General features: G+C 45.2%; 2 protein-coding genes across 2 annotated transcripts; one reads left to right on the forward strand and one right to left on the reverse strand.

Annotated features, from left to right (window-relative positions):
- Nucleotides 1–7: 7 nt before the first annotated feature.
- Nucleotides 8–343, forward strand: LOC104285570 (acrosin-like; the record flags this gene model as incomplete). Its single annotated transcript, XM_009884037.1, has 1 exon — nt 8–343. A coding segment is annotated over one exon (336 nt), but the record flags the coding sequence as incomplete, so codon positions are not given.
- A 1,534-nt stretch (nt 344–1,877) lies between these two features.
- LOC104285572 (rab-like protein 2A) lies at nt 1,878–10,648 on the reverse strand (the record flags this gene model as incomplete). Its single annotated transcript, XM_009884038.1, has 6 exons — nt 1,878–1,958; nt 2,248–2,331; nt 2,584–2,681; nt 4,646–4,757; nt 5,668–5,747; nt 10,558–10,648. Coding segments are annotated over 6 exons (546 nt in total), but the record flags the coding sequence as incomplete, so codon positions are not given.
- Between the last annotated feature and the right edge of the window lie 76 nt (nt 10,649–10,724).

Below are 10,724 nucleotides of genomic sequence, written 5' to 3' on the forward strand. Positions count from 1 at the left end.
TGGTCCTCTCGTCTGCAAAGACAACAATGTGGACTACCTTTGGCTTGTTGGGGTGACCACCTCGGGGAGAGGCTGTGCCAGAGCCAAACTTCCCTTAGTCTACACCTCCACCCAGCACTTCTACGACTGGATCCTGCTCCAGATGGGACTGCGCCCAGCACCTTTGGCTACTACAACACTAGAACCAGTCTTCACATCAACCCCCTATCAGAGGCCAAGGCCATGGCCAATACCTGCCCAATCGGGCAGGTTTACACCGTGTCCATTTCCATGGCAGAAGCTGGTGCAATTCTGTAGTCTGCTGCGGGAGTTCCTGCAGGTCCTAAGGGGCAAGAAGGCTTGAGCAGCGGGACGAACAGGCTCCGCAGCAGACGGCACTGTTCCATGACCGTTACCTTCTGGGGCAATGCCTGCTGAGCCAAAGGCAGCCTCGGCACCAAGGCCCGCTCTGTCCTGCCCGCGCTCCTCTGAGCGCAGAATTGCTCATGTTGAATTAGTTGTTGAATAAAGTTCTTGATTTTCACAGCTAAGCATGCTTGAGTCCAATTCGGTCTTTGGTGCAAGGCAAGGACTTGCATGCCCGGCGAAAAAAAAATGCAGGCAGACAGCAGGGCACAAAGGGAAATAGTCGCTCTCAGGGGCTGAAACCGATCCCGGTCAGAGAGGAGTCTGGGGGGCAGTGGAAGAACGGAACATGGGTCATAGGGGGCTCTAGGTCTTGGGGCAGCGTTTGGGAATAAGTGTCTTAGGCCAGCTACTGGTGGGATCCCTCTGTGTGTGTTTGTGTACAGTGCAGCAGTGGACTGTCTCATGACCCAGGGGACACAGACATAGAAAGACCCAAAGTTTGCACCAATGGCTGCATAAGAGCTTGGCATCCAGCCACAGCTATTAAATGGGCTTAATTTCCACTTTGTTATTTGAGGACTCTATGAACATGTTGTGCTTATGAATCTGGGGAGTGAAGGTGTGTTTATATTTCACTAGTAACTACCCTGTCCTGGTCATCTGGAAAGCAGAAAAGGACTGGACTGCATTCATATGTATGCACATGGTGGTTACGTACACATGGGTGCTGGTAAAGGCATTGCTCTGCCCATGTCCATCTGTTTTGCTGCTCACAGTAGTTGTGTAAGTCTGTGTGTGTTTGTGTATCTGGCTCTTTGGAACGCAGCGCGAGTCTTGAACAGACACATGGGAACAGCAGCAGCTGCGTCCATCGGGCTGGGGTAGGACGAGCCTCCTAGGTGTGCGAGTGCACCTGATTCTGCTCTAGCAGACCTGAAAGGAGAAATCCCCCATGTTCAGAAGTCTACTGGAGCTGGCTGCTTCTGTCACTGAACGGGGAACGACACCCAAAGAAACTGTGCAGCAGAGCTCACCGGGGTGGACAAGAGAGGTAGCACTGGCCAGGCTGTGGAAGCAGTAGGGAGGGCTGGCTGTTGGACTTGCGCTGTAGAATAACTGGGCTGCCTCATCACAAAAGTGCAGGAAGGATACAAGCTCAAAGCTTTAGAAAAAAAGTTCTTTAGTGTTTTTTTTGCTCCATTAGGTACCATTCAAGTGTCTGGGCAGGACCCTTTCCCCCAGATCCAATGGTGGCTTAGCTCTCCTGGCAAGCTCTGCCTTGAAGAAGCATGCAGTAAGTAGCATCCATGTGGACATTCTCACCCTTTCCTTGACTGTGATGTGCAGTGGCTAGAGCTCAGTCAAGGAAGGTTGTGCCCAGACAGCCTCCCACGAGAAGGGGAGAGGCCTTGCTGCCCATCACCAGAGCTCTTGGGGCACAAGAAACATCGCTTTCCTCTGTGAAGGCCAGTTCTAACTAGTACCAGAAATCTAGAGCCAAGGGGAAAAACAGATTTGGGGTCCAGGGCTTAGGCAGATGGGAGCTTCTCTTCAGGGCAGCTCTCCTCTTTATCGGACAAATCCTCACTCTTCTTCTGCAGGTCAAAGCTCTGGAAAGGAGGACAGGGAACTGCTGAGAAGCATGAGAGTAACAGCTACGCTCTGCTGTGGTTCTTTCAAATTCGGCCTAAGGCAGTGAGGGTTCTACAGTGTTACCACCTCACCCCTTCCGACCTAGATGCAAGTGGCACACAAACCCCATGGTGTCACCAACATAAGGCAAAGCCTTCCATGCCTGCCAAGTGTCACCCTTTGCCACATGCTCTGCTATCCCTGAGAGAAAAAAGAGCAGAGCTGCTAATCACTTAGGAGGAATGCAATAAGTAGAGCCTTTCTTACCTCCAGTTCTCGCATGACCTCGTCCATGAAATCTCCTGAATTCTGTTTGTAAGCAACTGCCAGTTTGATAGCATCACTGAAGAGCTGATGAGAAGGAGAATGCTTGTCACTCAAAGTAAGAGGCACTGGGTTTCTGTAACATATGGAAACTGTTCACACCCCTAAAAAAAACCCAAAACCCAACCAAACTCGGCAACTACCTATAGCTACCAGGACCTCACAAGTAGCCCAACAGATGTACTAGCCCATTTTCTGCTCTCTGTGCCTACAGCAGTCTCCATGTCCTTGGACTGTATAGGGATTTCATGGATGCTGAGCCAAATAGCTGTGTTTTACCTTCACTACATTGGTGCCATCTGCAGCAGACACAAAGTAAAAGGGCAAACTGAACTTCCGGGCAAAGTTGAAGCTTTTCTGGGTCACCTTGATGTCCGCTGGGGGCAAAAAAAAAGGAGAGGTGGTCAGTAAGACATCGCTGTAGGCAGAATGCCAACATACGCAGGAGTGGTGGAACAGATGCAGACCAGAGCCAGATTTAGCTGTCAAGGCCTCCTCAGTGTAGTACAAAGCTAGGAGAGTCCTCCCCGAAAGTTATAGGGTTTTAAAAGCAACAGCATCAGCAAACCATTGACAAGACACAAAAAGAAAAGAGTTGTTGGTTTATTGATGGTGATTGACTAAACTATAGATGGATGCTGATGTGCTATAAACGAATAATGCTTTGTGGCTTAGAATATATCACTTGCTCTGCGGCAACTATGAATGTTTTCCAGGCACACCCCTGTGATTTTTGCTGTGTGCCCACGTGGCCTGAACGCCACTGCCAGTACTAGCCATGCCCCTCCCTCCAGTTTGGCCTTTTTAACCAGAACTCCCCACTGCCCTTATGCCATGTTACCTGTATTCCTGTGAGTCAAGGGCATGCTCACAGTGTACAAATGACTCAACTGTTATATATTTTTACTTAACAGGCAGTTAGGCTGAGCTACCTCAACCTCAGCAGGCCAGAGCATTTATTTTGGAACAAATCTACTGCATATTTACAGGGGGTGCTGACCTAGCAGTAACACCACAGTTTTGATAAACAGACAGCCTGTATGCCAGCACAGGAGAATGACTCCAGATGATCCGCCTTTTGTCATAGAAGCAACAGCTGAAGTAGTTCAGTGTCAAAACACTCACCAGCGAGCACTGCCCAAGCAGCTGCTCCCTACCGCTTTGCAGGAAGACAGATCAACCATTCTGCAGGCTGGGCCTGTGTTAAGAGCTCTGGGCTGATCACTTACTAGTCCGGCTGGAATACAGCAAATGAAGGCAAGACAGAGGACTCTCTTGGAACAGTGTCCGCTCTCACATACAGCACTAAGAGCAGGATTCATCTACACAGAGGTTCTGTCTACAATATGGCTGTCAAGACCAGGTCAATTTGCCTCGGACTTCCTGTACAGTCTGTGCAACCAGTGGATTCAAGGATGGCTTGACACATCCTATTGGAAAAGCTTTTATTAGGTAAGATCAATCATGCCCTAAACCACACCACTCAACCCAATGCTCTTCCGTAAGCTACAGTGGGAGCCCAGACACATTATTCAGGTACAGACACTGATTCATAGCTGTGATGATCTTCAAGGTCCTTTCCAACTTAAACCATTCTATGATTCTATGATTCTATGATTTCTACCATGAATGTCAGCAAGGAAGCCCATGTCTGACACTGTACTTGATAGAGAATAGCAGGAGAACGTGGTGCTAAGAGTATGTGTTCTCTCATTGATGCTGAGCAGAAAGCTGATGCGTTATGCACTCTCACAGGATGCTGGAGTCAGATCACAACCCCAATGACAGCAATAGTGAGTGCCTAGCTGGCATTCCTAAGAGGAGGGAATCACCCAGTCGCCTGCAAAGGAAGGTGAACCGTGTACCAGCAGGTACATTTAGACACTTAAGCACTGAGGAGTCTCACGGAAACCTGCAGGCTGAATTAGCAAGACAAAGGCAGTTTGTCAGGGGATTTATCAGGGGAAGACACGTAATAAGTTACGCTTTTTCCAGCAAGACATCCTGCAATTTCTGACTAAGTACTGGTCCAATCAGCTTTTGGGTTTGCTGGATGAAATGGGCAGCATGGTAAAGACAGAAATGGAAGGACATAACTTCAATAAACTTTAAGTGGATCCAATTTGCATTTTTAATTGCTAGTCAAACAAGGACAAGAGCCTATAAGACAGCATGCAAGGTCAGTACAGGACCCAGCTATTCCTTTGGTAAAACACAGTCCTGAGCGACTAATACTCAAGAACTCATCTGGACCTAACCGATGAATAACATTCGTTCTCAGCCAGGTCAGGAGAGAATCACATGACAATCCTGAGAGGTTGAAAGAAGAAGATATACTCACCATCAATTTTGTTGGCCACCACAATGCACGGAATCTCTGGACGGAATTCTCTCAGTTCCTTGTACCAGCTGTTTAAGTTCTTGTAGGTGACTTTCCGCTGCACGTCAAACACCTTCCAAAAAAGAATACAGCAAGCACAAGTACAGAATCCAGAATTTTCCCAGGAGGACAGCAACAAAGGAAACTGGCCTTTGTTAGAAAGGAAGAAAGAGAAAAGGGAGAATATGCAGCAAGCCTTGAAACATGCAGCCAGCCTGTTTCTTTGCATGATGCACAAAACAGTCCTTCGTTTTCCTTTACATTCTTATTTTGTACTACGACAAGCACTTTATCACCCATGACAGTGAACAAGCACTGTGAAAGATCTGGGTAAGAATTGAGGCTTCTCTATTTTAACAATTAAAATATCAATGAAGTTGACTGATGCTTACAAGTGATGAGAAGTAGTGGAAAGCTAGGGCAACAGTACAAATCAAGAGACCCAAGCGGGTCAGGAGTCAGGAAATAAGATTGATTTGAGCTACTACATAGGAAATGCAAAGTATAGGAAAATAGAAAGGGCAGAAGACCAGAGAAGAATGTCTTAGTTAGTACCCCTGCAGAACATGTCAGAACAGTTTTGTACTATATAATCCTCCAATAGTCACATCACAGAACAAGAAAGGAATGCCCTCTCACTCGCATCACCTCTGACAGGACTGCTTCTAAATGAGTACATTCAGTTGTACGTACCACCTTACTGGAAACACAGTGACAAAAGTAAGAAAATTTAGAAGACAGCAAAGCCAGGGAATATAGTAAGAGTGCTATCAGGAAAGGCAGAAGAGAGCTAAACATACCCAACTACACTGGTTTAATCTGGTGAGAAAAGAAAGAACGATATAGGAAAGTTTTTTAAACCACTAGAAGAGACAAGAAATAGAAGGCAGCATAATCATAAAAAGTAACATACAGGCCAAGTGTCAACTGGGACTGTTATTAGTCAAAATTCCATCAGATCACAGCTGAGACACTACCCTTACCATGATACAAGCATGAGCCTTATGGTAATAAGATGCATGCATGCTCTGGAACCTTTCCTGTCCAGCTGTGTCCCAGAAGTCTGTAAGACACAAAAAAACAAGCTTAGAATGACACAACTTTCCAAGTTCCGGCTTCCACAACTTAAACCCAGGACGCAAAGCCCAGTCCATCTGCTCAGGGTCACGAATTAGGTTTTACCTCACTAATCTGAAACATTCCAGGGCTAAGACATTATGCAAAACTAGGACCTTTTCTTAGCTAGGCTTAGCTATGAGTTGTGCTGATACTGAACATTGCTATCAACATCTTAGCAAAAGAGAAGTCATCAGTGACATGACTTATAAGGGACAATAAGACAAAGCTAGTCAAAAGTGTAAAGAGTGATAACAATGCATGGTACTTTGTCACTAGAGATGACAACAGGAAACAAAAGCTAAACATCTTGAAACAGCTTGATTTCTGACACAGCGATAAATAGCCAGGTGCCTGTCATGGGAAATGTTCCATCTCCTTTTGCAGTCTAACACTGCTTTTTCCAGGGGCATGACTCATTCTAAAGTTATGAAGGGTAAGTAAGTTAGCCTGAGACAGACAGGTCCCAATTCATTAAGTACCTTGTAGACTAGGTATCATGAAGAACACCTGAGCAGGCATCAACCTTTTAATGCCTTTTTCTGTTTGTGCGTCTCAGGTAGAGATCTCCCCCATTCCTCTTACTGGATTTATAGGCTAATATTTGTGTCTTATTTGTTGTATAAACTTACACAGCTTCAACTAAGAGCCACCAGATGTAGTTGTATCTCTGTGAGCTAGACTGAAGCACGCCACTCCACCTAAAGCCAAATAAGCCACTTTCCTTAGTGTTTACTTTGCATTAAAATTAGTTTCTGGCTGGATACTCTATCAGACTTGCAGGATGGTGACTTCTTAAACTGCCTGAAATATAGACAAGTACTCATCACAACACATTTGCGTTCATTTTGGGTAGTTTTGCTTAGCTTCTAAAACTTCCTGATCCTTTTAATGTGCCATCTCAGAATCCTCACTTACAAGGAAAAAAGAGGTGCCAGTGACCACGACTTACTGAATGTCCCTAAATTAACTTCCCAAACAATGCAGCAGCTCTCATGAGAGAATTTGCCATGGCCTGCTGAAAAACACTGCTGCTTTTATTACTAAATCCTCCAGATCTTGCCTGTCATACCCCATGTCACTCCAGAATATAGGAGTTTATCAACCTTAAAATCCTTAGGAAAAATAAGATTCACAGAGTAAAGAAATACACCACACTTTAATGCAGTCCTAACTCACCATATGGAATTTGGCGATGGTCACTAAAAATAGCTCAGTAGAGTAAAAATTAAGCTAGCAAGAGAAGTGGCAATTCAGCACAATTTAAAGTCTTCAGATCAAACTACCTGCCTTTACAAATCACACTTCATGACAAGTCTTCTCTGCACGGTAGCTTAGATGATCAGCATTATGTTCATAAAAGGTGAAGACAGAATACACTGTGAATTCTTGTCTAACATAGGCCAGATGAAATACTTAAACTAGAGCAAGGTACTTAATAAAATCCTAAATCCATGTTAAAAATAAGTTCCTGACATATGAATCCATAGTTGTGCAAGTTGCCTTAATACTAATATTACTTCCTGGTTAAAAAAAAACAAACCAACCACCTTATCTTTTATTTGAGTTTACCTAACATCAGCTAGAGTCTGTTAAATATTTCTTGCTATGCTGAAGCCTCCTTTGGTACCAAGTTCCTGTCCTCTGATGGTTTGCCTTCTCCCTGAGAAGCTAATCAGACTGAGTCTCTCATCATTAGGTCTCTTTTTACCACATTTCAATTGTTCTCATGGCTCTTCTCTGAAACCTTGTATTGGGTTTAAGTGGAGAGGTTTTTGTAAGGGGGGAGGCTGCAGGGGTGGCGTCTGTGAGAAGGCACCAGAAGCTGACCCCATGTCAGACAGAGCCAGTTTCAGTCAGCTCCAAGACAGACCCACCTCTGGCTGAATCACATCCAATCTGAGACATCGGTGAGAACATCTTTAAGAAGGGGTAAAAAATGCTATGCAGCAGCTCTACAGAGGGGAGTGAGAAAATGTGACAGAAACAATTCTGCAGACACCAAGGTAAGTAAAGAAGGAGGGGGAGGAGGTGCTCCAGGTGTGGAGCAGAGATTCCCCTGCAGCCCATGGGGAAGACCATGGTGACACAGGTGGTCCTGCTGTGTCCAGGTGTCCTCAACCCGGAGGACCGTGGTGGAGCAGATGTCCACACTGCAGCCTGGGGAAGAACACATGCCACAGCAGGTGGATGTGCCCTGAAGGAAGCTGCACCCCATGAAAAGCCCACACTGGAACAGGCTCCTGACAAGAACTATGGCCTGTGGAGAGCAGCCCATGCAAGGAGCAGGTTTTCTGGCAGGACCTGTGGCCCATGGCAGACCCATGCTGGAGCAGTCCGTTCCTGAAGGACTGTACCAAATGGAAAGGACCCATGCTGGAGAACTTTGTGAAGGACTGTATCCCATGGGAGGGACTCCATGCTGGAGCAGAGGATGAGTGTGAGGAGGAAGGAGCAGCACAGGTAAAGTGCTATGAACTGAGAGTAATCCACATTCCCTATTCCCCTGCAGCGCTTGGGGGAAGGGGGAGGAGGAGGTAGAAGATTTAGCAGTGAAGTTGAGCCTAGAAGTAAAGGAAGGATGATGGAGGGGAGGTGGTTTTAGTTTTGTTCTACTTCTCACTATCCTACCCTGTTACAATTAATTGTCAATAAATGAAATTCATTTCATCAAGTCAAGTCTGTTTTGCTCATAATGGTAACTGCTTGACCCATGAGCTTTTTCATCATATTTTCTCCCGCCACCCTCTTGAGAAGCGATAGAGTGGCTTGGTGGGCACCTGGTGGTCAGACGAGGTCAACCCATCACAAACCTCCACCATTTTTCAATGCTTTTACTGAATCACAGAAATAAGAATTAGACACAGTCTTGCTGTAGTGGTTTCAAAAAGGAGCCTTAGTGTAATGTTTCAAAATTGGGATAGCTATAAAATCTCTGAAATTAATATTCCAATTTGATATCCAAAGATTACCTTAGCTGTTCAGAATACAGCCCTCTTTTGAAGGTCATAATCAGCAAAGCACTGTTCATCATCTTTCTTGCCTCGCAGGATGGTTTCTAATTCTCCCTATGAACTTATGTGGAACCATATTCAAAAACATCCCAGTTTACCTGTATTAGTTTATTATTGAAACCATTGTTACTAACTAGGTTAGGAACAACGCAATCAGCAAAACAGGTGGGTAATTCTTTGGTATATTACAGATAATAGTTATTTAAGAATTGCAACATTTCCTCACTCAAAGTGATGACGTACACTGACAAAACTCTGATGAAGAACCATCTCTACATTCGTAAAATGTATTGCAAACATGGACCAACTGAACAGAATTCAGAAGAACCATAAAGAATGACAAGAGATCTAGAAAACATGCCCTATGAGAAAAGGCAGAATAAAGTGAGGTTGTTTACCCTAAAAGAGAGAAGAAATAGAATCACAAAATGGTTTGGGTTGGAAGCTACCTTTAAAGATCATCTAGTCCACCCCCCTGCTACAGGCAGGGACATGTCTCACTAGATCAGGTTGCTCAAAGCACCATATAACCTGACCTTGAACACTTCCAGGGATGAGGCCTCCACAACTCCTTTGGGTACCCTGTTCCAGTGGTTCCTGAGTGTCACAACCCTCAGCATAAAACATTTCTTCCTTACATCAAATCTAAACCTGCCCACTTTCATTTTAAAACTGTTGTCCCTTGTCCTGTTACTATAGGCCCTGGTAAAAAGTCTTTCTCCATCTTTCTTATAAGCCCCCTTTATATATTGAAAGCCTGCCATAAGGCCTCCCCAGAGCCTTCTCTTCTCCAGGCTGAACAACCCCAACTCTCTCAGCCTCTCTTCATAGCAGAGGTGTTCCAGCCCTCTAATAGATTTCGTGAACCCGCTCTAACAGGTCCATGTCTTTCTTGTACTGGGGATCCCAGAAATGGATGCAGTACTCCAGGTGGGGTCTCGGGCAGCGCAGAGGAGGAAAATTGCCTCCCTCGACTTGCTGGCCATGCTTCTTTTTATGCAGCCTAGGATCAATTTGCTTTCTGGGCTGCAAGACGATATTGTTGGCTCATGTCTAATTTTTCATTCGCCAATAAAGGGGAAAGGTACAGTGTTCAAACAGGTAGAAAGCTGGTGCAAGCAAGAAGGGGAAAAACTTGTTCAGTGTCCAGGAAACACAGGAAATAACTTCAATATTCCTTCAATAAAGAAGATTTGCATTAAGTATCAAGAAAGAAAGATTTTCTAGCAGTAAGAACACAGATATGTTGGAATAAATGGCCTAAGCAGTCTTTGCCATTGAAAGTCTTTAAATACATTTTATATATCTATATCTATATACCTATATCAGTGAAGAGTATTATTAAGTAAAGTTTATCCTGTGCAAAGATGGCAAGATGACCTCTCACAGTCCCTTCCAGAACTGCAATACTCTGAACACACAGAAATTGTAGTGATACAGGCAGCAGTACAGAATATCAACTCAGATAACAGAATAAGACAATGTTTTTCTTGAACTTCCATCTGTAACACACAGTGAGCAATACTGTGCTGTCAGAGGTTAACTCACATAGGTTAAAGCAATGCTCCATTGGCATAAAAAAACCCCAGAAAGTTAGCATTTGTGATAAAACTGAAGTTATGGGATATTTGAGAGTATGACTGATAAACAGATGACTGATAAAACTAGGATACTTGTAGTCTATCAAAACAGCACCATCGCTGTTTCCCTCTCGTCCCCTTGTTCCCCGAACTCCCCACTTACCAACGAGGACCGTCTGCCCATCCACCCGAGCACGGTGCTTGTAGAGCGTCAGGGCGAAGGTGGAGAGCTGCTGGGGGCGGCTGCGCCCGTGTTAAGGAGCCGACGGAGGAGCACGTTCCCCGACACCGCAGCGACCGCCGGCGCCGGGCCGGCACCCCCTCCCCACG

This window comes from Charadrius vociferus, unplaced genomic scaffold (genome assembly GCF_000708025.1).
Source record: "Charadrius vociferus isolate BGI_N301 unplaced genomic scaffold, ASM70802v2 scaffold594, whole genome shotgun sequence".
NCBI lineage: Eukaryota > Metazoa > Chordata > Aves > Charadriiformes > Charadriidae > Charadrius > Charadrius vociferus.